The 27,570-nt window shown below is 48.2% G+C and overlaps 2 protein-coding genes across 3 annotated transcripts in view; one reads left to right on the forward strand and one right to left on the reverse strand.

Annotated features, from left to right (window-relative positions):
- The first annotated feature begins 3,318 nt into the window (after positions 1-3,318).
- Positions 3,319-4,605, forward strand: LOC128914619 (nyctalopin-like). Its single transcript, XM_054213859.1, has one exon. It carries the CDS (start codon positions 3,319-3,321, stop codon positions 4,603-4,605), a length of 1,287 nt encoding a protein of 428 aa, XP_054069834.1.
- Positions 4,606-9,747: 5,142 nt separating this feature from the next.
- Positions 9,748-27,570, reverse strand: part of PLS3 (plastin 3) — a 54,518-nt gene continuing 36,695 nt past the window's right edge. For both annotated transcript variants that reach the window (XM_054213850.1, XM_054213851.1), the window contains exons 3-16: positions 24,425-24,588; positions 21,972-22,101; positions 21,404-21,536; positions 20,002-20,083; positions 19,171-19,336; positions 17,899-18,041; positions 16,351-16,446; positions 15,666-15,861; positions 14,659-14,737; positions 13,891-14,005; positions 13,638-13,771; positions 12,630-12,753; positions 11,903-12,027; positions 9,748-11,073 (exon numbers count right to left, since the gene is read on the reverse strand). In XM_054213850.1, coding sequence (XP_054069825.1) covers positions 10,941-11,073; positions 11,903-12,027; positions 12,630-12,753; positions 13,638-13,771; positions 13,891-14,005; positions 14,659-14,737; positions 15,666-15,861; positions 16,351-16,446; positions 17,899-18,041; positions 19,171-19,336; positions 20,002-20,083; positions 21,404-21,536; positions 21,972-22,101; positions 24,425-24,588 — 1,820 coding nt within the window. In that variant the 3' untranslated portion in view covers positions 9,748-10,940. The remainder of the gene's footprint in view (positions 11,074-11,902; positions 12,028-12,629; positions 12,754-13,637; positions 13,772-13,890; positions 14,006-14,658; positions 14,738-15,665; positions 15,862-16,350; positions 16,447-17,898; positions 18,042-19,170; positions 19,337-20,001; positions 20,084-21,403; positions 21,537-21,971; positions 22,102-24,424; positions 24,589-27,570) is intronic.

Consider the following 27,570-nt stretch of genomic DNA (forward strand, 5'->3'; position numbering starts at 1 on the left):
CAAACAATTTCTGAAGTGGGTGTGCTGGGCTATAAATCCCAAATGTCAGATAAATCAGTGACTGAGCAAAAGACAAAACACGATCATGGGTGGAATACATTTCAACGGAAGACCTGCAATGGCTCAGCCTTTCCATTGAAGCCGGAAGGATGAGCCACCTCAGCTAAAACACACGATGCACTCCAGAGAACCCTCCTCGCAGATGGAGCGGGACATCCAAAATCCCTGCACGTGGAGCACAAAGGGCTGGGCCTGGAAAAGAAGCCCAAGAGCTGAATTCTTATAATTCAATGCACCGTAGTGAGAAAGTATTAGTTAAAAACAGTAGCCAGAGGGAAAAACCATGTGGTTGTTCTTCTCAAGGACCACAGAATCATAGAATGGTTCAGGTTGGAAAGGACCTTAAAGATCACCTTGTTCCAACCCCCTGCCCTGGGCAGGGACGCCATGTCTTTACCTTCTCTCTGCACACCCAATGCAGTAGCGGTGCCAGCTGCTGCTGGCGGCAGTGTTGATGGTGATGGTGCTCAGGCAGCCGAAGGTAGGCAGGCAATGCAGGAGCAGTGGGCAGTGCAGCGCACACAGGACACACCACTTGCGACCACTGTCTTGGATCAATCCTCAGTCCCCCGTGAAGGCTCAGCTCTCCGGGGTGTTGGGCGATGGCACCGCTGCATCACTCCCACCCCAAGGGCAGCTGCCACCAGCCAGCGTGGCCCGGGCAGCAGCCACAGCCACCAGCCGACCCCTGCCACGTCGTGGAGTCATTACAGGGAGCAGCTGGAGCTGCCAAACCCATGACAAAGTGTAAAAACACTGGCCATTTTGATACTTCTGGGCTGCCCTGGGCCTACACTCTGCAGCTGTGTGGTCCTGTTTCACCATTATGTTTTAGTCCAGTTAAGCATATTCTGGCAATGATGAGCTCTAAGAGCTGCGTGCTTTTGGTCTCTGAAAATTTGCAATATGAAATCAAGGAGAGTTAGAGAGAGCACTGGGCTTCAATAAGGGCTAGAACATGGCACCACTGCTGGGATTACAACCAGAAACAAAGCCTGTGTAGAATAAAAAGGACACCAGTGCAAGCGATCCATCTTCTTAAGCCTGAGCTACAAAACTTCAGCTAGAGGCGAGACCATTCCAAGCAGACACAGAGAAGCTCGCTCATCCTGCACAGGGACCAGCAGAAACCCGTCTCCTTCACAGGGATGCGAAGGCAAAGCCCTGGAGCAAAGGATATTCATAGCTGTGCTGCAGTAGGAGGTAAAAGGAGCCGTGGAGATCCCAGTAGCGGGACACCCTCAAAGGAGCAGTCCCAGTTGAGACAGAAATACAGAAAACAAAGATTCACCCACCAAAACCTTCGACGTGGCCCCAGACGTGAACAGCCAGATGGGGTGAGCAGGGCATGTTTCCCCTTTCTCCGGGGCTCCCAGGACAAGGTGCTGCCACCGCTGCTCTCAGGGTGACAACCAGCTTTTGACCCCTAGTAACACTGCGGCAAAGCCTGTCTAACTAAATAAATGATGTTGTTTACAGCTGGAAGATGGTCTCCATTGCACAACGTGGCCACCCCAGCCAAGCTTCCAGCGAGAAGCTGTTCGTTGGGGGGTTGTTTCTTGAAAAAAAATTAAGAAGAAAACAGAACTAGCTGAAGCCAACACAGCGATTTAGCAGCAGAGGAAACCCAATCTGCTTCTGCAGAGAATACAATGGATCTGCAAATTTGTCCAATTCACACTTACCATTACGCAAATCATATATTTGGGGCTTTAGCCACTGTCTGAACAGAGCTGGCAGAGCAGGGGAGAGAAAGGAAACCCAAATCCGTAAAACATGAAAAAAGGCTGAGACAGACCAAGAAATTAAGAGCAGGGGAATGCACCTGAAGGGAGGGGCTGAGAGAAGGTGCTTCAAACATGTCAAAAACGTGAGAACTCCAGCAGAGTGAAGTGAGGGGGGAAACAAAAATTAAAAGAATGAGAAAAACCAAAAGCAGCAACTGTGTCACTGGCTGCCCTGGACACATTAGCTGCAAGGCCCGGTTTGAGTCCTCTTGGCATCGCAAGCAAAATAATCAGCCTGGACATCGCTGAGCCCTGGCTGCCCGGGGCGTCAACCAGCCCCCTGACCGCACTCTGGATCTAGGATGAAAACCAGGGAGAGGACTAAGGACCTTTTAGGGACCTGAGCCCAGCTCCAGCTGCCCAGTAACACCTTCAGACCTGCTGGGGCCAGGTGGTGCCCTGAAAGGGCGGCGTGTCCTTGAGGTGCTCTGCGTTTCACCCACAGGGATCAGCTTTTCCCACTCAGAGGTGGCTCAGGGCTGATCCCGAGAAGAGGTTCCACCGGGACACCGCGCTCCCTGCACGTTCCTGTTTTACTGCAGAGGAGCCACAGCCATGGGCAGGGCTGTGCTCAGGGCTCAGCTCCACCATCCCCAGCATCCGCACCACCGCCCAGGCCCAGGGCATCCGCTGGCGTGTGCAGGCACAGTAGGGTGAGAGCCCCCTCCCACACGGAGGCAGCACAGCTGCCCAGCTGCCTCTGCTGACGCCGTAACTGCAAAAAAGTACAAAAACACCCTGCCAGAACAGAGGGGAGCTGAGCAAAAAACCCACTCTTTTGGGAGGGACTCTATCAGGGAGCGGAGTGATAGGATGAGGGGAACGGTTTTACGCTGGAAGAGGGAAGATTTAGATGAGATCTGAGGAAGAAATTCTTTGCTGTGAGGGTGGTGAGCCCCTGGCCCAGGTTGCCCAGAGAAGCTGTGGCTGCCCCATCCCTGGAGGGGTTCAAGGCCAGGCTGGACGGGGCTTGGAGCAACCTGGGCTGGTGGGGGGTGTCCCTGCCCAGGGCAGGGGGGTGGCATCTTTAAGATCCCTTCTAACCCAAACCATTCTATGGTTATATGAAACTGCCAAGCAGATCCTGAGAATGGTGATCAACCCCGGAGCAGGAGCCTCTCCAGGGCAGATCCCAAGGGAAGTGTGTCACCTGCTGCTGTTTGCAGAGGGCAGGAGGTGGGAAAAACCACTGTCAGAGCATGATGCTCGGCTGGGAAATCTCCCCGCCTCTCAGTAATGCTCTTTACGACAGGGCGGCACCTAATCGGCTTTTATCTGCCTGAAGACTCGATCCCCATTGGTCTGCAGTGGGAAGAACCAGCTACTTTATTTTCACCGTGCACTAAAAGCACAGCCCAACCGACCCTGCAATGCTCGTGGTTCACCTACCCGAAAGGTACACGCTCTTTTTCTTGCCTCCTTCTCTACTGTCCATCGGGTATTAGATGCAGTGGCTGACTTGTGGCTGGTCATGTTCTTTCTTGTTATATTTATATTTACTTGTGCAGCAAAGGCTGGACTGAGTCTGAATATCTCTGATTCATGCCCAAGCATGTGCAAGTGTGCACCTGAAGAGATTATCCACTGTAACAGAGCCGGACTGAGAGCCCTCCCTGGAGAAATAGCTGCTTCCACCGTCTCTCTAAACCTCTCCAATAATTATTTGCGGATTCTCACCACCAACACCTTCAGAAACCTGACTTTCCTCCACAGCCTCTGGCTAGATGGAAATAATCTGACTTTCCTGTCCCCGGGGACCTTCCACGCTCTCAGCAAGCTGCGAGAGCTGCACCTCAGCAGGAACTCACGCCTCACCTACCTGCACGCAAACACTTTCAGAGGACTGTTAAACCTCATCAGCCTGGATTTGTCCCACTGCAACATCTTTGAAGTCCACCCACTTCTATTTTCACACCTGCCTTCTTTAGAAAGGCTCGATTTAGGTTCCAATAACATGCGGTACGTTCCGCAAGCCTTTAGGAACCTTTCCAGCCTCACCAGGCTGTCCCTGGAGGGCAACCACATAGAAGCCATCGGCAGAGATTCCCTGAAGGACCTGGAAACCCTGTATGATCTGAACCTCAGGAAGAATCGGATATGGATCATTCAAAATGGCGCTTTTACAAAGCTTCTCAGATTGGGCATGTTAAATTTAGGACACAACTTCATCGCTGATTTGCCTAATCAGCTTTTCGACGGGTTGATCCAGCTCAAGACTATGCACCTCGAAGCCAACAGAATCACTGCTGTCGACTGCACCTTCAGAGATCTGCTGAACTTGAGAAACTTGTACCTCAACAACAACCAGATCTCTGCAATCTCGGACTCTGCTTTTGCCTACTTAAACAAGCTGCACTTCCTTCACCTGAGCAAGAACAACCTCAGCTCCCTCCCCATCCGCTTGTTCGCTGAACTGCCGAAACTGAAGTACGTGTTTTTGTCCCACAACCCCTGGAAATGCGACTGCAAGATGCTTTGGTTCTGGCGGTGGAGCGCCACACGCCGGGGCGCCATCGAAGGGCTGCACTGCGCCTTCCTGGGTGCTCACAACGCCACGGCGCTCAGCACCCCCCGCCTCGGGGACCCGGCGGACTGCACGGTGCCACCCCAGCTGGCAAGCGAAGACAAGTGCAGGTTGGCCGGTATCAGCACGGCTCCTGGGCCCCCCGCTCTCCCCAGCAAGGTCATCCTGCTGGCGCTGGTCTGCCATGCATGGTATTTTGCGAGGGGATGGGACACCTCCACAGCCACATTTTGACAGTGTTTAAATTATCAAGTGGAGGCCACTTATTTATTTCCTCGCTATTTCTTTGTGGGCAATGGTTTTCTTTATAGGTGGGGTTTTTATGGAAATAGAGGGATTTTGTTATGTAGAAATAAATGCTTTCATCCGCGGTCAATGCTCAAATCTGAAATGCTGATACCAAAATTCAGTGTAAATGTTCAGGTGCAGAGAAGCTCACATCGGCATGCTCAGGGCTGGGGCTTGTGCCGGGTGATGCTGGGCTGGGAAGCATGGTCCCACCGCAGCCTCTGTCCTCCCGCTTCCCAGCCAGCCCCAGCCACGTATGACCCCTCGGGGAAGGGCTGCCGTCCTGCCCTCGGCCCCCTCCCGGGATGCTGTGAGTGCTGCTAAAGTATGAATAAATTGCACGTGTTACACAGAACCACACAATGATAGGGGTTGGCAGGGACCTCTGGAGACCATCCAGTCCAACCCCCTGCCAGAGCAGGGTCACCCACAGCAGGTGGCACAGGAACGCCTCCAGGTGGGTTTGGAATGTCTCCAGAGACAGAGACTCCACCACCTCTCTGGGCAGCCTGTGCCAGGGCTCTGCTGCCCTCAGGGTAAAGAAGTTCCTTCTCATGTTGTGTTCCCGCACATACGAAGTCCCCAGAAAAGGCTCCGTCCATCAGCGTCTCTGTGAATGTGCGGCAGCTTCCCACCGCCGGCACACGAGGTGCTCTGCTGCCAGAATGTAAGACAGTGTTGGAGCAGTGGGCGAAAATGTCACCGAGTAAAACGTTTCATCACTCAGGTGCTCCTTGCCGTATCGAGCCTCAGCTAAGGCAGCAGCTCATTTGTCTCAGGGACGGTCTGTACGAGTTGTGTCTCCCTGAATTTTGTCGATGAGCTTTGGCACGGCATCACAGTGATGCCACACCCCTGAGCCGCCTCCCTCCAGCTGCTGGAGACACTGATGGGCCACCATGGTGCCTCCATCGCAAAGCATTCAACGGCCAATACATTTTTGCTTACATTTTGGTCATGCTGTTTCACCATTCTGGTTGTACATTCAGCACCGTCCTCACTTCCTTCAGCTTCACATGCTTTGGGAGGTAGTGGGAAAACACCTCCAGCTTGTTTCTTGCTTTCGTGTTCCTCTCTGCTAGCGATCTGGAACAGAAAAAGGCAGGAGTAAAAAAACAAGCACGCAAAATCCACCTGAGCAGTTTCTTTAAGTCCCTATAAAATTAAATTTTTGCATTGAAAAAAATATAAATTGGTGAAAAGTTTACATGAAGGAGAGCCTTGACTCCTCCGGATGCTTGCAGAAAACATTCCTTCCATCTTTACACCACCACCTCGTTAAACACGGAGCTGGAGCGCAACTGAACTGCTGCTTCTGTGCTATGATGAAGCAGCCATAGAAATACTGAACAAGTTGGACACAGTGTGCTCGCGGACAACGCATGGCTACATTTTTATCCACAAAAAAATGAAACTTGCAAGGAATACAAGAAAAACTTCCATCAAAAAACACAGGCCCTGAGGATGCAGCCTGGCCTTGGAAAAACATTTGAAGGCAATCCTGGAGATTATGGCCAACATGGACTCACTGCAGCAGCAGCAAGCTCGACTGTTTAAAAAAAAATAATAATTCAGCATGCACAAAGCTGACACTGCTAAAAAGCCTTGGAAACAAAAGTATGCGATTGAATAAACAAACCCAAGTGATTGAATAGATAAAACCAAATAACTGAATATGAAAGAGCAAAAAGACTTGCAGGAACAGAGAGATGTGCTAAAGCTTACATCTCTGCCTCCTGTCGGAAACTTTTAGGGGTGTTTGACAGAACAGAAACTCTTTTGAAAGCTTGCTTGCCAGGGGCTTTCTTGTGAGAAAGCACGGGGGTTTATCCTGCCTGCCCCAAGCTCGACCTTCACGCTGAGATCTCTGCTTTGCTTTGCCCAAACTTTCCTTTGAGTCAGCCCATTTCTTAATTAGCCCATTTCTTAAATGCATCCAGCACAAGAAGGAGATGCCTTCCTATTCAGGAATTGTCAGAGTATCCATTCTTCCCCTTTTAACCTGGTAGCAAAAGGCAAAAGAGGTAAGAAAGGACAGACACGTGTGGTCGCGTCCAAAGTCTAAGAATTTTGACCTCGATGGTACCATACCTCGAGCCAGGTCTATAAACCACTGGATCACTGGTTCAGTGGGATGGATGTGCCTCTTCTTACGGTATATCGCTCCATCTTCAGTGAAAACATATGCAATTTCCTGTGGGAAGCTTTGTTTACATATTTTCTTATGAAAAACTTGTACCAGTGGAAAGTTCCCAGCTGGCTGTACGTGAGGCTTCGTGCAGCAAAACCCTGAGGGGGCGGGTTTGCTGCCCCCCCGGCGCTCTCCGAGCGGTGAGTGCTCAGGGGCCGCTTCCTCTTGTCCCATCGCTTGTTACGTGAGATAAGAGACCGATCCCCCCCCCGGCTACACCCTCCTCTCAGGGAGCTGTAGAGAGCAATATAAACTTTCATCTCTGAAGCCCACATGAGGCGTAACGGTACAGAAGCAGCTGCTGCTTCAAATTAACGTGTTCCTCCTTTGCTTTGGATGGCACGTTCCCTGCCGTGCTCCCAGCAGCATCAGCCTCTCACCGCGCTTTGAAGGACCAGCACCTCATTAGCAGATTTGGCCACTAAAGATGAGGAAAGGTGGCACGTGGCACCGCAGCCCAGAAGCGCCACCGCAGGAAGGGCGCAGGGAGGTTTCTGAGCAGAGGAGGGGCTGAGAAGGAGGTGGCATCTCACTCCGACCGCCCTTTTCAAACCAAGCAAAGAAAACACATAAATAGATAACAGAACCATAGCATTGTCTAGGTTGGAAGGGACCTTTCAGATCATTGAGTCCAACCATCAGCCTCACACTGCCAAAGCCACCACTAACCCATGTCCCTCGGCACCGCGTCTGCCCAGCTTTTGAATACCTCCAGGAACAGCGATTCCACCACTTCCCTGGGCAGCCTGCTCCAATGTTTGATAACCCTTTTGGTGAAGAAATTTTTCCAAATATCCATTCTAAACCTCCCCTGGCACAACTTCAGGCCACTTCCTCTTGTCCTATCGCCTGTTCCTTGGGAGAAGAGACCGACCCCCCCTGGCTACCCCCTCCTTTCAGGGAGTTGCAGAGAGCGAGAAGGTCTCCCCTCAGCCCCCTTTTCTCCAGGCTGAACACCCCCAGCTCCCTCAGCCGCTCCTCACAAGGCTTGTGCTCCAGACCCCTCACCAGCTCCGTTGCCCTTCTCTGGACACGCTCCAGCCCCTCAGTGTCTCTCTTGTGGTGAGGGGCCCAAAACTGGACACAGCACTCGAGGTGGGGCCTCACCAGTGCCCAGCACAGGGGGACGGTCACCGCCCCAGCCCTGCTGGCCACAGTTCCCCACACAGAATCTTCCAGGCGCTGAAAACAGAAGTTTCCCCAAGAAGCTGCAGCTCCATGCTCTCCCGTCCCAAACTCGCCCTTCCCAAAGCCCGAGGGCCCTCCACGTTCCCAGCCGTCAGCGGTTCCCCGCCCTCCGCGCTGCGCGCCCTTCCCCCCGGCCCCCAGCGCTCGCCCCGCCGCCGACCCGGGAGCGGCTGTAGTTCCGAGGGCCGGCCCCTGGATGGCAGCCCAGCCCCGGCTTCGCCCCGTGGCTCCACCCGTAGAGGCGCCGCCGCAGTCCTCGCATCTGGCGGCGGAAAAGCCGCTCTGTGATGGGGTGGGGGCTTCTGGTGCCCGACCGTGTGTCGGCCCGTCCCCTGTCGCCGCCGCCCCGCCAAGGCCCAGCCGCGCGGGGCCCGGCGCTCTGGCCAACACGACTACACTTAATTACCTGCAAAACCCGGGAGGGGAACAAAGGGTTCCGTGCGAGTCTTACCGTGGGCTCCAGCTGATCTCCGTAACGCCCGCTTCAACAGAAACCACTTCCAGCAGGATCTGCCTCTGCAGCAGTCTGTCAAAGTCACCGTAAGAAGGGCTTGGGTTTTTTGGGGAGGTTTTTTTTCCTCCTTGCTTTAAAAAGAAAAGTGAGGACACAAGTGTGTTGGTGGTTCAGGAGCACTGACAGCACAGCATCGGAACAGAGCTGCTTCGCACCAGCACCTTCACACCGTACGGCGGTTCGGAGCACGGGATGGAGAATGACATCTCTGGTGGCGGGGTCCCCACGCTCCTCTGAGCATTTGGTCAGTGGGAGTTTTGAAGTGGCTTAAGGCCACAGCTTGTGCCACCTTATTTGCCCAAGGTGATGTCCAAAGAGAAGGCCGGGCACCGGCCTGTAACCTGGGTTAATCCACAAACTCATCCCCATTCCATCAAGCAGACAAACTGCCACACGCCTCCTGCAGAAAACACACCTACCTGTGTTCACCACTGGGAAAAAAATAATCATTCAGGAGGGCGACAACCCAGATGATGCAGTGAAGGTCACAGGAGTTCATTTATATGACACCAGTTTCACACAAATTGTTCTTTGTTTTCATCAAAGCCACTGGTGGTTCCGGGGACTCCTGCGCTGTCAGGCCACTGCTTTGGCAAAGCCCAGCGGACACCCAGGCCCTCACCCACGGGTTGCACGAGTGCAGGAATTGGTGCATTGGGATCACCGCCTCCCTCCAGCTCCCACCGCCCTGTTCCAGCCTTGCTGGACACAGCGAGCAGGCAAGTCCCCCCCAACAGCCGGTGGCTGCTGGGCACCCCCTCTCACACCAGGCACCCCGAGACCCAAATCACGCCAGACTCACGTCAGGTGCCCCCACGCCATCAGACCTGTGGTTTCTGGAAACGAGCCCGGCCAGCACATTCCTGACGCAGGGAACAAATTCTGTCCTTCCCCCTGGCTTTTGCCCTAACAGGGCTCTTCCCCTACACCTGCAGACATCGTCTTTGGGCATACAGCAAGACCCCAGGAGCAAGGTTTTACAGAAGTTACCACAAAGGCAAAGCCTCGCTGAAACACAGGTCGAGAACGACCACACTGCCTGTGCCCCTTTTAGAAACTAAGAGCTCCTCAAGCACATCTCGATTCAGGAGTATCATATACACCAATGGACCTGGCACAAAACAAAAAGATCAAACAAAGCAAAAGCTGAAAACAACTGAGGACAGGCTGCCATGCTGGGTCAGTGTAAATAAGGAGAGAAGTGTGTATTTAAATGTTTTTATTTCAACTAATACTTTGCCACCATATTACATCACTTTGAATAGCTTGGAATAGCAATATGATCTCAAAATATAGCAAACAGCTTGCCAAAGCAAGATAATATTAAATCCTATGGATACAGCATCTTCCTTCTTTGGCGACAACGCTTCCTTTTATCTGTAAAAATAGTTTTATGTTCCAGAACATTTGCTGTTCGGTTTATTGAGCCCTGCTGTTTAGAACATTTGCCTCTTCCCTGCACAAAACCTCCCCACAATGTAGTATGGTTTTATATCCAACAGCATTTTAAATAAAAAAGTTATAGTCTTCATGCAGATTTTCGTAAAAATTATTTTCTAGGTGCACAGAACTGAACCAAGATGCATACAAAAATGCATTCACTTCCACTCTCAGGTGTAACCATGCCATCAGCAACACAGTATCATATGTTACTGCGAGAGGTCCAAGGATGGTGGTATTGTCATATATAGTATAACTTTAAAAAAAAAAAAAAAAACCAAAAAAACCCTTTTCATAAGCAGCAAGAGAAAAAAACTGCCATGCTTTATTTGTAAAGTAATCAAAATAGTTAGATGTATAAAAAAGCACCATGTACAGAGAATACCAGAGGAAGATCCATCTTCCTAATTACACATTTCTTATTTAGCATTGCGAGCTGGCCTGCAGGTCCCAACTTGTACTGTAGCTTTATTTGCAGAGTTAAGGAAGTGGTCAAACCTAGAATATGCTTGGACCGTAGGACAGAAATTAATCTGGATTGCAGATAGAAGTTAGATTTGTTTCCATTACAACTCATACCAACCACCTTATAACCCTCAGGGGTAAAAAAAAAACCCACGCACCAAGAATCTAGAAATAATGGGGTGAAAACAGCTCCAGAGCAGTATTGCAAGATGCAGGTCTGTTATGAATGCATTTCTGTGAGCTCTTGATAAGTTAAACTTTCCTTTGGGAAAAGAGCACGTCTGTTGGTTAAAACTCCTCTCCCTGAGAATTTTGATAAGAGTTTGTCTTGCAAAGCAAAACAAAGTCCTTTGAACTTCAACAGTTCCTAGGCCAACAGCATTTCAACGTGGTCTCAGCTGATCTGCTACTCATGCACCCTGGGTGGCAGGTTGGGTTTTGTTGCTTTTTGTTGGTTTTTTTCCTTTACATGGATCAACCCTTTTATACTCGCTTCATCCCTCTGCCCATCAAGCAGGCAAACACCGTCATGACCATCTTCGGTTTCACCTCCACAAGATCTTCTGGAAGAGCATAAACTCTGGCACCGATTCTTCTTGCCATGGACACAGCATACCTATTCGCCACGGGAAGAGGAGGGGGTCAGCACCGAGACTGCTACCAATAAATGACAAGTCAGCTCCTGCCCTGTCCAACACAATTTCACCTATTATCCTCTTTATTAAGATTCGTTATGTGCAACAGTCCAATCACACCACATCTGTTCATTTTATAAGTGTTTTTTTTGATCTTTTGCTGTATTACTTTTCCACAGTGGAGAAGGGTGTCTTTAATGTGCAAATTGACCTTTGAATGTCAAGTTCCCTTTATTAATAGTTAAAAAAAATGTAATTAATATTTGCTAGGGCTAATAGATAGGATGTATAACCAAGGATTAATCAGCTAACATTTAAATTTCTCCTTCTGTTTGCTCTTCAGGAATAATCAAGCGAGACTATTATCTGCAAGAAACTTTGCTGTCATTCTGCCACCGCAGAACAGTCGCAGAACACACATTTCAAAGGCATGTTGTAATAGGCATACTTTAAACTTGACAGCCTACGATGATTCAGCGAGACATGAGACATACAAGGGTTCAGTTTCAAATTCCTGAGCACTTCCTATGCCTGAACAAACAGGTGAGAAACAGAATATCATCGCTAAGAGCTGCTTGGGCTGTTCTGCATTTCTCTAGACCAGCAAGAGTCCAGCCAACTGCTCCCTCCAGCGTTGCGGGCAAGGACAGCAATTAGATTTCAGGAAGTGCTGCCTGTCTAAAAGGTACGCTGTTAAAAGAGATGAAAAACCACAGTAATAAACTGTGGTAAAAACACTTGCAGCTGAAGGCTGACACCTAGAAGGCGCACTCTTTCAATGGGGAAAAGCTTTTGAGACAGCAAACTTACTTAGCATTATTTTGTTTGTCATCTTCCGATAAGTGACCAGTCTTTACAAGGTCATAGTTGATACACCCGGGCTGTATAGCATCAATTAAATCCACAACCGCCAAGCTTGTGCTGATAGTCTTGTCCTAGAGACACAGGGACAGACAAGTAAAGACAAATGTCTAATCCGTAAAGCAGACTGCTCACCTCAATTCAGCTGCTCTGCAACGTGCAACAAAACAAGCTTTAAATAAGCCATCAAAGCAGCAGCGATAGTGATTATTCCCAGCTGGACCACAGGGAAAACCAAACTGCTACTTCTCCTTTGGTAATAGGTACATGATCATTACTCCAATTTACTGCAAGTGCTCTGAAAATACAGAGCAGTAATGGATGCGCAGGCAGCAGATCTGCCTTGCTGACCAGTCCCCAAGGGACAACGCTCACCTACAACTGCTCGCCGCCTCTGGCCCCTGTGCTACCAGCAGCTCAGACCCACCTCTGCCGCACAGCCCAACCACCCTCCCCTCCTCTGCCACCCCGTCAGCTCTCTCGCCCCACTGCCATTCCCCACCGTGGGCAGTCCTAAAAAGTCTCCTCTCTGGTAGCTTGAAGCCCCTTTGTTCCCAGCAGAGAGTGAATCCTGTCCTGTTTAAACCCCTTTCTAAGATGCCCCTGCTCTTTCTCCAGCCAAGGAAATACATTTTGGGCACCCTTCTCCTTTTGGATGCAAGAGGGGAACCTGCACCTTGAAGTTCTGAATGGAGGTGGACTTGCCAGCTTCTTTCAGGGTCTGGTTTACCCAGCTGACTATAATGTCATCGTTAGCTTTCTGACCGTCACCCAGGTCCTCGAGGACATTCAGCGTGTACCTGCAAACCAGCAGAGAGAACAAGATTAGGCACAGAGCCTGGGCAAAGCCCGGGTGAGCACGCAGCCAGGATGCAACGTGGGCCCATGGCAGCTTGAAAAGTCTTCACATAGTCTCACATCTGCTTTTATTTTTTTTTTAAGACTCCTTTAGCAAAAAGGAAGAACCATCTACCTTATCTGAAGTGTGATTGCTGTTAAAGCATTTAGTCTTTCTAGCCTTTCAAATCCTTTAATACAACATCACAAAACTGCCTGGGCTTGGGACTTTCGTTAAACTGTTTCACCATTGACCGTGGGGTTCACACATCACCTAAAAGGTGTGGATCAACTCACGAGTTAGCATTCTGACCTCTCAATGCCAAATAAGGAGCTACCATGCAGCTATTACCCAGATAAATATTATGTATTTGCATCATCTTAGAATTCTTCAGAAACAGATAAGAAAAAGGATGATGAACTTTATCCATGATAAAGCTTCCCCCTCCCCTCATTCCAATGCAGAAGGGGGTTACAAAGCAGCCCTGGACTGTTTCCCTCTCAATTTCCAGTTAAAAATTAGAACATAAAAGTTGTGTACATGTTCCTGCTTAGGGTTTCTGTGTGTGGACCAGACTTGAGCAGGTGAAAGAGAGGTGATCCTGGTCATCAGGATGTCCAGAGATCCTCCAGCGGGATCTCTGGAGGTCTCTGCTCCAGCCTCTCATCTGCAGCAGGATTGGCTCTGCCGCAGTTTTGTCCAGCTGTTTCTCAGAAACCCCCCAAGGATGGAGGTTTTACCATCTTTCTGGATGACCTGTTCCAGTGCTGCAGTGCGCTCGTGGCAAAAAACTTCCCAAACTCTGTACCCCATTCACAAATTTTACATGTTTGAGCCAGGTCCTACCTTCTCATCAACTGCCAGACTAAGGCTAGTGTCAGCGTTGGGTTTCCGTCATTCAGATCCTGTCCTCCGATGCCAACCAGGGAGAACTTAGCTGGATGCTTTCCCAAGTCTACAGCGTAGTTACAGTTTTCTAGCTACACAGGGAAAGAGATTAAACAGAAAAATCACTCACAAATATACTCACTTGACTGGGAGCCTCAAATAGGAATTTTTAGTGTCCATAGCTTCTTTTAAAGTCTTTTGAAATGCTTACCTTCTTCATATTTGCTCCAAGCTTAGGGTATGGAGGCTTGTTAACCTTATTCCAGTCAACGGGAACTTTGATCTTTTCATATAACTGTAGTATTACCAGTGCATCTTGGAGATCGCTGAAGTGGAAAACATTGATTAAGCCTAATGTCTCAAGACTTAAATGCACTCCAAGTTTGTCACATCATGAGTAATTACTACTCTTTACAGGTTGTTGCAATTTCAACAACCCTGAAAAGAAACAAAAATTCAAAACATTTTGTCGTTTTCAGGGCAGGAGAAATGCTCCATGCTTAACATCAGCTGGCTACTGAGCTAAAGCAAGTTTTTGCATGGTAAGAAGCAACAGATCCAAAGAATTCTGCTATATAAAATCCAAAAGCAGCCACCTCTCTCCACTGACTACAGGGACCCAGAGTACCTTGCCTCCTAACTACAATGTCTTGGTTAAGCCCAAAAATTAGGGGATACAGAATTTATTTTCAGTTGCTCAAGCAGATCTAAATGTGTTGGGGTTTCAGAGCATCAATTTACACAAGATAGGGGAAAATAAACAAACAGTCTTCAGCCCTTAAAGCCAGTTGCTGGTGTGCTAAGTGCTGGCTCAGAAATCCCTGCACGACGGACTGCAGAGAAGCTGCAGTGAGCATCTCCCGCTCCCTGCCACCACCCCTTCTCGAGCTCTTTGCTCGGCATTGTGGGCAACAGGACACCGGTGGGGGCACACCTCCAGTCTGATCTAGCTGGGTCTCCCCAAGAGCCTGACGCTTACCCATAGAGGTGATTCACATGGGGGTTCACACCAAGGGAGTTCATCCAATTGCGGAAGGTCCGTTCCTCACGTGTCTCTCCTAGATAAGAGAAAACAGGTTCATGCAACTTCTGCAAACTCAGAGCTGCACAGGGGAAGGGCAAGGCAGGGACCTTTGAGCAGCACAGCTCATCGATTAGGTTTTCAAGCAGAAAAAAGGTATTTTTTTCTATTATAATTTTTTCAAAGGAAGATGGTTGCCATGATATCTAATTTTGATATCAGTGTGATTTCTCCAGGCCTCAGAAGAGCGTGCCTTTTGCAGTTTCTGCAAGAAAAAGTAGCAGGAAGGTCTTTCACACAGCTATAGCTAACTGGTGCCTGGGAGCCAGGCAGCCAAAGCCCTAATCCCAGTTCTGCTGTCAATTAGTGCTCCCACAAACATCTCGCTGCATTACTGAGGTTCTCCTGCTCATCCCAGGGAATGGCAACATCAACTTCCCAGGCCTGGCATGGGGACTGCTGGGGCGAGTTCAGAGGAGGCCACAGAGATGCTGGGAGGGCTGGAGCCCCTCTGCTGTGAGGGCAGGCTGAGAGAGCTGGGGGGAGATCAGCCTGGAGAAAAGAAGGCTCCGGGGAGACCTCCCAGCCCCTTCCAGTCCCTAAAGAGGCTCCAAGAAAGCTGGGGAGGGACTCTGGATCAGGGACGGGAGCCATGGGATGAGGGGGAATGGTTTTAAACTGAAAGAGGGGAGATTTAGATGAGATCAGAGGAAGAAATTCTTTGCTGTGAGGGCGGTGAGCCCCTGGCCCAGGTTGCCCAGAGAAGCTGTAGCTGCCCCATCCCTGAAGGAGTTCAAGGCTAGGCTGGACGGGGCTTGGAGCAACCTGGTCTGGTGCAGCACTGAAGCCTCAAATGATAGGTGTTACCTCAATGGAGATACCACCACAGGCACAGCCGCTTGCGACGCAAGTGTTTACTTCAGATATTTCCCTCCTGCTAATCTTGTGACTGATAGGGCCATCACCTTCCAGTAGGGTCCAGTCGATGTCCTGGTTTTCAGGCTTGGTAAGTGCTGGGTACTTGTTGAACAGGTTGGCAACGAAGGCCAGGTTCAGTTTGGGATTGCCACTGACCACATCAGCCGGTGTGACGAACTGCCGGCAGCCAAGCCGATCTGCCTGCTGAAGCATGTACTCTGCTCTCCGCAAGTCGTCCCTTTCCTGCCAGGGATGCAATGGACAAGAGCTGTCATGGAAGAGACTGGGCTACAAAGCAGATGGGAAGCTCCTGACTGCTCCCTTAGGCGTCAGTTGCTAATCAAAGGGATGAATGCATGGTAATCCCCAGTGCCGTGGATGTAAATGTCCTGGTTTGCCTTGGTATTTTTCCCAGCATGGTGCTTTCCAAGTTTATGTGCTTTCCAACTTTTATGCTTTTTGAACTTGGTGGTTCAAAAGCAGAAGGCAGCATGCCCCCGAATGGAGCAAAACCACAAAATGGTTTCTCAATCACATACGTTAATTGGCAGGTAGTGACCAGGCCTGCAACATTCACTCATTCAGCACATACCCGAGGTGCACACACGCCCACTGACACCTTACACGCTCTAGAAATTAAGATACCAGGTTACCTAGATGTCATGGGGCAATTACAGGGCACAGGTAGTTCGCGATTGTACAGCACGAGGACACGACAGCCTGAATACCTACATTGAAACCCGACATGTTAATATCGATCTGAGGTTCTCCTTCTTTCTGCCCTTTAGGTGCAATTTGATTGAGGAGGTGGAAATAAGCTCTGGAATCCTGAAATGGATGAAAAAGAAAATTCACGTCTCCTGCACAGCAGTGAATACACCATAACAATTCATTTCAGGCTCATCCAAAATGCTGCACATAATTTGCTTATGTACCTTTACTGAATTACCAAAATCTGTAAGCTTAAAAGAGCATGATGGCAGAAATCCAGGCAGCAGAAAAGGAAACAGAAAGGGAAAAGGTTAGAAATATTTAAGATGAAAACTATGAGGTTTAACTGTTTGAAAGCTGCCTTTGCTGCAAGCTCTGGAGTCACAGCCCCCTCACAGTGACCCCATGCTGCTCTCACGGTCCCCACAGCCAGATGCCCCAAGGCGGCCAATTCGTACTGCTACAGCAAGGATGAAAATGGCTCAGCGAAGACAAAAAGCTGATTATAAGAACTCTGAATGTCTCCTCCTGTGCCTGCCCATTAGCTAGAACAGCTTAAAGGAGAGAGGCCAGGGATGGTCACAAACTAGGAGAAGGAAATAGCTGCAGTAATTATTTATCAACTACAAGTCCCTTTAGTCCTCAGCACTAAGAAGGACCTCAGAATATCCTGGCAGCCGATGGGTTGCACCAGACAAGCCAGCAGCTTGCTGGCTTGTCTGGTGCAAAGCTGTAAGCAATTTTGATTTTGGAAATAAGGGTGACCATGTGCGTGCGCACGCATGCGCACACAGAGGGGAGGTCTGGGCTCCCCATGCACCTCAGCTATCAATTCTTGTTTCCACCTCAACAGTGCTTTACCCTGCAATCCGCTGCAGTCCTCTTTCTCCTCCTTGAAACTGCTGGCCATGTGAATAAGCTCCAGAAATCTGCTGAGACCAGGGTCCAAAAACCCCCACGCTGATCAGGAGTCACCACCCTCCATTTCTCACTAGTGCTGAGAGAAAAGAGCCACCCCCTCACATCTGAAAAATAGCTGTAAGATTCCCCGCTCCCATTCCTACTCAGCCCAGTGTAGAGAATAAGAGGTCTTGTTTCCCATCCTCTCTCCAGCCCATGGCATTTTGGATGAAATGCCATCACCAGCCGAGAGCACATGGAAGTCATACTCTCCAGGGATGCGGTTAAGGATTTCACCCTGTCTTGAGCGAGCTGCATGCCCTTGAAAAATTATTTCCATCAAAAGAGATGTATTTAGAATGTTTGTAAACACATGAGTAATACTAGTTTCCTGCTCTATTAAAACATGCAACAGCTTTGTAGCAGGATCCCACTAGCACTGGAGGGAACACTCAGACAGTTCAACACTGGGCTCAACCTTATGGCAAGACAGAGCAGCACTGCAGTACCTTAAATATTTAACATCAATAAAACCCTCGTTAATCCCACTCAGTGTATTAAGAAAGGTCCTGTCTGCAGAGGAAGGGCATCATTTACACACCCAGAAACGGCCCTGGCTGGCTCCCAGCCTTTTCCCAGGCACGTGCAACCCAGGAGAGCCCTCGGTACCTTGATATCCGAGCTGAAGTTATTGATTTTGTGCCAGCCTGCGTTTTCCAAGTGGTAGTTGGCCCATCTTAGGAGCAGCTCTTCTGGGGATAGTTTCATAAGGTCCTCCAGATTTTCGCCATCACGAAGTAAGGCAGCCAGTGCTAGAAGAAAAATGCTCGTGAGGGGAAAGAAGGAGTTTTCAAGAGGCAAACCTACATGTCAGAATTAGAGCTGCAGCAACGTTTCAGGGGGAGAAGGGGGGGACAATACCAACTACTGATTAAATCAAAATAATCTGGGTATTAGTGGAGTTTTCCTGAGTTGGTTGTTACACAGAGGAGTGTGAATGATCTAGAAAACTCTGTGTGAAAAATATTTTCCATTTTCTTGCATAATAAAATTCTCTAGATTTTAAGTGCAGCCTTTTAAGCTGATGACAGTAAGCTAAATGTAAATGTACTTCTATCTCAATGAAAAAGTGCTTCCAAGCAGTTTCATGTGCACTGTTAAAAAAAGCCAGAGAAGCCAAGATAAGCATCCTTTCAGCTGGTCTGTGCTTCCCTTGCAATTTTCAATCTAAGCCAAACAACGTTACCACTTCACGATTGGGAAGTTTAAATAAAAGACGCTGAGGTCCCTCCATCCATCTGGGTGCTCTGATAGCCCATGCAGAATAACAGAGCTCTCGGAATGATCTGAAAAGTCTAAATTTTGGAGGCTGTCATGCAAGGCCAAGCGAGCACAGTGGGGAGAGCTGCAGCCCTGTTCTCCCACCGCCGAGAACGAAGCCAGAGCTCAGCTGCACCGCTGGCAGCAGCACGGAGGATTTTAAGAGAGCCAAGTCATTGCGAACACACTCCCAAAAAGCTGAAGCCCTCCTCTTTAGTTCTTTTTTTTTTTTATTTTTTTTTGAGGAAGATGTGCAGTTGTCTACAATCCCAAGGGGACGCAAGCAGCTTGTGCCAGCTCCCAACACCGTTGCTGAAGCACACCGTGAGAGCCTGCCCAGCCCCAGGCATCACAAAGCAACGCATTGGCACTGCAAGACACATCTTGACGTCAGTCAAGATGACACATGTTACCAGGGTGGCACAACCCCACTGAACCCGCTGCACGGCTCCAAAGAGGCTGGAGAGCTCTTGGCTTGGCACGTGCCCTGAGGAGCCTGAAGGGGAGTCCCTCGCTTTCAGCGGAGAGGAGGGGAGGGAAGAGGCAGCGACGGGGATGGAGGTGACAGCACAAGCAATGCGGTGTTCACGCTTTACAGTAATCACTCATAGTTTCATTTACCTTCATTTCTGCTGAGCTCGATGTCAGCAAACAAGCCGATCTTAATGATCTGCCAGAGAAGCCCAAGGACGAGGTGGGGTTTCCCTTCCCTCAAGTCCTCTGCGCCAATATTGACAACATGACACCCGATGGCGGATGCAGAATTCAGCGCCAGGTTCAGGTTCTCCTGCAAACAGCACAGCCGAGTGAGAGACAGCCGGGGGAGATGCTGCTTTGCCTTTCATCCAGCGCCAGCAGAGCGGAGATCCCCCCCTCGTCCTCGCTCCAACGGCAGCACCTCGGAGGAAACGCTCCTGGCCACTGAAGTTTTAATGGAGCGGTGGTGGCAGCAGGCTGAATCAATAAGGACTGAACTAGGCACCAGGGTTTAATTTCAGCCTCTGGTATTTAATTTCAGCCTTTTGAGGTAGCCGCATCTAGTGGTGTCAACAAGAATAAGGCTGGAGAAGTGTTAAGTTATACGGACGCACACACACAGGCATCCTTGCAAAAAACCCCCGTTGTACTATGAAATGATTCACGGACAGCCAGCGCCAATAATCACGTTGTTTTAAAAGACAGCGCTGTTTCTAACAACGGCAGCAGTATCAGGTGCGCACGGCATTTCGGCTGTTTTTCTTATTTTGTCATTAACTCAGCTTTTTTGTCTTTTGAACTGTACCCACAAGCACTGTCAATTATCACAGTACAAAACTGTCTTTAATAATTAAACGTGAGTTATAAGACTCACTCCTTTCCAGAGTTCCACAAATAATGCCTCGAGTCACCACGCTGTCTTCATTAATTCTACCCGAATATGAATTTCGGCAAAAATACAGAAATGTGTTATACCTGAATTATGAACGGCGTGAGTTTCTTCTTGTTAATTGCTCTTTCATCAATCGTGTCCGGAACAGAAAGATTGATCATTTTGCTGGTAGGAAGAAAAACAATAATATTTCAACAACATTTAGTATTTAATCTCAACAATACTCAATGCACTGTTACAATACTCACCACAGTAGATTTCCTTTTGCCTGTTTGATTTTGTATATTTATTTTTTTTTTTTTAAAATCAAGGTTGTGTACATCAGAAGTTAATATTTACATTATCAAGAATGTATTTGTAACCAATAGCTAAGCCTGAAACCTTAAACATGCCACTGGCCACTGCTGATCTCAGCCGCTGGAGCAAAAGGAGCACATGAATTATTCACAGCGCAGCCCCTGGACTAGCGAAGACTCGCCGCTCTATTGACGTCCACTGCAGGTTCCAGTAAGACAATGCGCTCCCTCCCACTGTAAAGGTGCACTGCTGCTGGCAAGAAGAAACTGCCCCCAAAAAAGCACAGGCACTTTGAGAGCTCAGTGGGAGCATGTGAGCGCAATGACTTTGTAGTCAACAGAAAACATGGCAAGTTTTTACTTTATGTTATAAACTGCATCCTACTCAGTTCAGTCTTCGCCCGAAGACCTGAATTATGTGAAACCGGTGAAATAAAAAGAGAAATCACAAGCTAAACAAAACAAAACAAAAAAGAAGAAATGAAAGGCAATAGGCAGCCCACTAAACATCTTCTGCGTGTTGATAGAGAGTTACTGAAATTCCAGGCTGATCCAGTTCTCTGTTGTATTAATTCGTTTACATTTAAAAAACAAACCAAACCCACAAAACCAAAAGAAACCCCGTACATAGAAGGCAGCTGGCGTTTAGCAGCCCAGGATGCCGTCCGTTTTCAGCACGCAGCAAAATAAGTTACTTTACTAACCTAGTGCAGCTAGTATCAAAAGCAACAAGAGGATTCCCAGAAAATCAATTTTTGGCTTAATTCATAAGGTCACTAACATTCCCATAGAGGCTGCCCTCTGTCTTAACATCCCAGACAAAAAAGGGCTATTTAACATATCTGCCCTCCCCAAGGTACCTAGCGTCAGTCTGAGTTTGCATCAGGACAACTCCCGCTCCCACAAGGCACCTTCTCCCCCTCAGCAAACTCGGTCTCAAGCCGAGACAAAAACACTAGACAAAAATACCAGTTTATGAAGTTGGCAGCAAAGCCGAAGCGTCACGCAATGACAACGAAAGCCTGGGTGACTGAGCCCTTTTTTATACATGCAAAACATTATGCACTCACACTAGTCGCAAAACCAGCCTCAAATAGGATGAAAATTCCCCTAACTACAGTTTGGGGAAGTTATTTTGGTAATTTTTTTTTTTTTTTTTTTTTTAAATTCAGGAGCCCTCATGACTTACCATAGCACAATCCCATCTCCCACAGCTTTGAACAGGTCATCTGTATTTGGGTTCATTGGAATAACGTGCCTACAGTCAGGATCGTTTTCCAGGGCTTTGTTTATCCAATTTACAAAGGCATATTTTTCTTCCTCTAAGATAAACAATTGTAAATTTAATACAGACTTTTTCATAACATAGCAAAGATTTTCCCAAAAGAATCAGTGTACAATAGCCCAGGGAAATAAAAGCCCCGCTGTCATTACCACGCTATTTTATTAGTCACACAAAGTTTAAAGAAATACAACTTTCACTTCCAATTACTAGAATATTACTTGTTACTCAACAACTTTATTATATTCAAGTGTGACACAGGGCCTTCATCAGCAAGCCCAGTTAAGAAAACAAAGAAGCACACATTTAATTTACACACTGCTAATCTGGCATCACCCTCTAATTCTGTCCTGCTCTCCCCTTGACCCGAGATCATTCAGCTACGGGAGAACCAAAGCAGAGCGCATGGCAGGGCAGTAGAAATCCGCTATTTTGGGGATACGGCCTCCCCGCGGGCTGAAAGGCAGCGCGGTACCTGAGTAGGAGTGCTGCGTCCCCTCGCTGGAGAGCTCCGAGGTCCCCCCGATCGCACAGATTCCTTCCTTCCTGTTAATTGCTTTTCTGAACGTTTTAGCGATATCGCTGCTTTTCACCTCTTGGAAAATCTACAATTTAAAGTGCTCTGTTAGATGAGAAAAACTCTTGTCTTCATAAAATGAAAGGGCCACAGAAGAAGCTATTTCCTCTCGGCTTTAAAGCAAACTTTGTAGTAAGATCAGCAAACATGAAGGGCCCAGCAAGGGTGTAGTGGTATTAAATTTAACATGGGTAGTGGGCAGAGAGTTGTCCCGCTCTCTCACACATATTGCAAGTGTCTACCGAAACAGAAGCACTAGGCATGAAGTATCTCACATACATTTACCTTTTCCAGTAGATTTCAAGAGACGATGACAAAAAAAACGTGAAACCTTTGCAGTCAGTCCGAGAGCAGGTACACATGCAGCAGTTTCCGCAGGACCAAAGTTGAGAAAGCTGTTGTGCGATTTTAACCTGTCTGTGTAAGCCAGATGCTCGTGTGGCCGTGACTTTAGTTCACACAAAAGACTTTGTCCGCAACCCAAGAAACCATTCTCTTTAAGTGTGTAACACTCCAATCTGCAATAACGCGTAACAGCGAGCACTCCAGGTAGGGATTCCCCCTCCCTCAACAGCAGGCTTGGGCTAACTGACAAAACACCCTCATGTTTGAGGGCAGAAGAGATGCTTTAGCGCAGAAAGACTGCACGTGCCATTTGCGCAGGTCATATGCTCCTATTAGTGGCCCTGAGGTCCCACAGAACTGAGCGATTCTCAGAAAAAAATACATCCGATGGCTTGAAAGCCTACTGTAGCTCCCTCAAAACTTAACCAAATCAGTTTCAGCCCCACTGAAAACAAATGAGATGTATGAAGGTTCTCTAAATGCTACCCAAATGCAGAGGTGTCACTGCAGGGCCAGCCTGCTGGCCTTACCTTCCCCATCCCTTGACCACAGGGGAGGTGGCAAGTCACGATGATGACACAGCACAGTTAGACCATCTCCTGATGGCACACAGAGGCTTTACTCACCCCAGTGATCAGGTAGAGCTGAGTGACGACTCAAGAGCCCAAAAGTTCGGGATTTTCTGGTTGGTTGGTTTTAAACATAGGGATTTTGATACCAATTTATTTATTTTAAAGTTTGCTGGACTAGTTACTGGTATTGTGTAATTTGGAATCTTTGAAAATACGTGTTTTAATGCTGAGGTACCACTAAGTCACTTGGCCCCAGCCTCAAGTCAGTTCATGTCGTCCTTTGTACCGTAAACTCCAGCAAAATTGCTCACAGCCAGAAAACAGCAACAGTTCCATTTGAAAAAAATCCTACAACTAACCATTGCTTCTACTGTATAGCTTAGTGGTCCATAAGATGTTTCGTGTTTACTCGATCATTGGCACCACTCAAGTGTGACAGAAAAGATCTACTCCTTCCTCCCTAGTGCAAAGTTAGAGTTATGGCCCAGCTCAAACCACCAGTTGAAACATGCACCCAGCATGCAAGTGTTCACAAACTGCAGACAAGCTCCAACTTACTAGTTGACTCCGAACTCAATAGTTCAGAGGGTCTGAAAACAATTAAGGAACAGAAGGTCAAGATAAATTAAGAAATATGAAGAAAAATAGCTGACATGAAAACAGCTCCCTCAATGTAGTGCACATACTGTTACTACTCTTTCAGCATTCAGTCATCAGACTATGAAAAGGCTGAAGGGATGGATATTGAACCAGTATCTCAGTGTTGAGCTGTGTAAAAATAAAAAATTCTGACCTATTTCTACAGAAAAAGGCTGAAGGTTACACCCATCCTCCAGCTTCTCCTATCTCCTTACTCCCCTTCCTCCCTTTTAAGGCAACAAACTGATCTGAGTTTCCCTAGATCAGCATCTAGAACTAATCTGAAAGTGCGTCTTGAACTGCTCTCTCAAATCTTTAGCAAATACTTGTAGTCCCATTAAATTGAGAACGGAAATGATACTGCTTCATTGGGAAAAGCATTCATCTATGTGCCTGGAAAAACTGAGTAGCTTCCAGTCAATACTGTAAGCTTGGAGAACTGGAAGTCTTTTTTCCAGTTGTCACCTCATGTGGAAATGGTCTTTCTGCCTCCAACAAAGTTTTCATATAGGAAAAGCATGTGGATTCTTTCTGGTTTTCTGTTTAAAACCCAACATATTTCCCCTCTGTCCAAATGTAAAGGCTGGCAGTGACAGCACAAAACACAGTCATATGCAGAGATCTGTACAAAGAAACTGATTTCTACACGGCAAGTCCTGAAGAGTCATCACTTTGTAGAAAGAAAACTAGGATAAAAGTGGCTGAGAAGCCAGGTTCAACCTCTTTGCCCTCTCTTCATTAGCTGTGTCTAAAAGGGGTCTCCCAGGCTGCTGGAAATTCAGAAATACAACTTACATAGACAAACTCTTCAAAACTAATCTTCCCATCTTTATTCTTGTCGCCGTCGATCATGAGCTTCTGGATGATCTCTCTCACTTTGTACCCGGGGAGAGGCAGGTTGGCTTCCTTGAAGAGCTCGTGCAACTCATAGTCGCAGATGAACCCGTTGCTGTTGAGGTCTGAAGAAGAGAAGGGACAGGAGGAGGTTTAAGAAATGTGCCAGTACTCCGACAGGACCAGCCCCAGACAGTGGGGCAGAAACACAGCCCCCATGCTCAAAAGCGCTTTACGGAGAGCAGCCTGCACACTGGGGATGTCTACAAGACATGGAGGTAAGGAGGAATCTCCTAGCATGGCCCGACACAGCATACCTGTTTTGGGGCCACATCGCACAGAGCATTCGTCTTTGCTGAAAGCAAGATCCGTGTGGGACCCGGACACACAGCAGGATATCCACACCAAAAATACCAAGCCCAAGTAGTACGCTATTCAACAGACACCACCAAGAATACAGCAGGAATCAAAGGCATGCAGTAAATACAGATGTCACATCCTCAGAGAGTCCCAGTGCAAGCCATGAGATCTCTCTGGCTTTGGACAACGGCAGCTTCAAAGCAGAGCTGACCAGGACGGCTCTGACCCATGTGACTGATGTAAAAGTTTCACAACAGAGCATCTGCATTTTCATCAATGATCTCCAGAGTGGTTTTGGGGTTTTTTTTTGGGGGGGGGGGGGGGGGGGGTGGTGGGTGTTGTTTGTTTGTTTTTTGGTTTTTTTTTTTTTTTACCTCTAACTGCAACTGGCTTTGCATGTTAAAAATAGACGGTAATGAAACCCAGCACTTCTTACTTTCTGAACTGAAAACATTAAGTCAGCTCTGCATTTACACTTTTTTTATCATGTTGATAATGATGTTATCCATTTATCGCTGACAGAAAATTGCAGCCTGATTTTAATGCTGCCCAAGAATGCTCTGCAAGGACATGTGCTTTGACAGTCAACCACCAAGCCACAGCAGCACTGCCTGCTTAGCGAGATGTTATCGCCTACTAGATTCAGGAAGAAAGAAAACAAGAATCTAGTGAGAATCCGGAGCTTTTCATGTCAACACATCCTAACCCCTTTGGGGACGTCACCACATTTATTGAGTGCACAGGGCAAATCCAGCAGCCCTAGTCCTTCTTCAGGCGAGCGAGGTTGTGCTGCCTGCACAGGCAGAGGCTGGGTGCCTCCTTCCTCTGGCTAACCAGGGGCGAGCAGACAGCATGGTTCACCGCGCGGCTGGTACCCAGGCTTCGGCAGAGTCGAGTCCACGAGCAGCCGAAGTGTCTGAAGCTGTCAAACATCCCAGATTCACATCCCAAAACTAAGCATGACCCTCCAAGCACGTTTGGAGACAGGGATTCAAGGCATGTTGTGCTGTCACCAGCTCAGTAGCGATGTTAAAATCCCTTTGCTGCAGGCAAATTGCCCAGGGAAGTTAATTCAGTGTCTAAGCTGCCATCTCCTCCCCAGAGCTGGGGCCATGGGGAGGTACCAACCCTGCATTACTGCTGCTGGTGGGGGACACCTGGATGGGCTGAGGAGGTGGAGATTTGGTGGTCTCCTACCACCGCCATTCAACCACAGGCTCCGCAAAGGCAACACAGTGCCTGTACTGAAGACATCAGCCGAGCTCTTTAAGGCTAAACAAGAGCAGTCTTGGCATTTAAGCAGCTGCCTTACCTTCTCCCTCACCTCCAGAGCTCCTGGCGCTGTGACGGTGCGCTGCTGAGTGCCACCGCACCGCTGCCAAACACGCACCCGTGCTGCAAGGCATCCGGCCCCGCTCGGCTTCCCCCAGCCACTGGTCCGCCCATATCCCCCACTGGAGGATTCTGCTGCTCTTCATAAGGCAGCCGAGTTAAATTCCACTCCAGCAACAGTTTCTGCTGCCCGGACAGCCTGGCAGCCCGCAGGCTGCTGCCGGCTCCCCAGGCTGCGCGACCGGAGAGCTGTACTTGCTCTTGTTCACGAGGGAATCCCACACCACAGCCACCGGGGTCAGTATTTATGCTTAAAGGGAGATGCTTTCAAGAATAAAAGAAGACAATCAGGAAAGCTGTAAAGTCTCTTTTTTTTCTAGCAGATTTTGAAAGGCAATTTACTTTTAATGAGGTGTCAGTGGTGACTTTTACGTTATATTTCACAGCAATGCTCCAGCAAGCAGCACGTCCTCACCACCACTCCGACCTTCCTCATTTTCCAGATCCGTATGGGATTTTAAAATTCTTTTTATAAGTTAGCAAGAAAGTGAAATTCAAATGTTTAGTGGCAAACATCCAGCCTACACCCCAGGCCCTAGGTCTCAAACTAAAGAGCATCAGTTCCAGTGGATTAATAAATACAATAAACTATTTTATGAAAAGTCAGTTTTTACAATAATGCTGATGAAATAAAGGGGTTTGGGCTACTGATAGCAACAGGCTGCTGTCTGGCCTTCAATTTTACAATTTTATTCAAAAAAAATATAAGCTTACAAAGGCAAGCTTTATTAAACAGTCCAGCCTGAGATGTCATCAGCAAACTATTTCCCCTCTAGATAAATCCCAGCTTATTCTGTTACAGCTTTCTTATTACTACGTCTAACTCCACAATATGCATCTTTTCCCTGCCTCACAGCCAGTGAAGAAAATCAGGCAATAAGGGACTTGGTAGTCTCCGGGGCCTATGGATCCGAAACAAAACTCTGCTTTCAGCCTCAGCATGCCAACAGCCAACATCCATCGCTTCAGCCTGTGCCTGACTGAACCAACCACAACCCTTTGCCACGCTGCCAAATTAAGCAGGTAAATCCAGAGATACCCGTTCATCACTTCTTCCCACCCAAAAAAACCTAAGTTTTACATCTACCTGAATGTTAGTAGGCAAAGGACAGAGAACAGTAAGACTTCAAAATAAATATAGTATCCTTGATATTACCATGGGTGTGATTTTGATTTGGATTTGGTAAAGGTTTTCTTCTTGACGTGTCTAGCTTATGTATTCAGAACTGTTTCTGAACCAGGCTTGCATGTGCCATGTCTGAGCCTATTCAGAAGTGAAAGGGAAAAACATGATATATGGTATTTCACAAGGCAGAAGCCTGTTGGGTGGGACAGCAGGGAACCCAGCTCCGAAG

The sequence above is a fragment of the Rissa tridactyla genome, chromosome 9 (genome assembly GCF_028500815.1).
Source record: "Rissa tridactyla isolate bRisTri1 chromosome 9, bRisTri1.patW.cur.20221130, whole genome shotgun sequence".
NCBI lineage: Eukaryota > Metazoa > Chordata > Aves > Charadriiformes > Laridae > Rissa > Rissa tridactyla.

What these genes read in the sequence shown, in the direction of transcription:
- LOC128914619 (XM_054213859.1), top strand. Translation starts at nt 3,319, where the DNA reads ATGTTCTTTCTTGTTATATTTATATTTACTTGTGCAGCAAAGGCTGGA.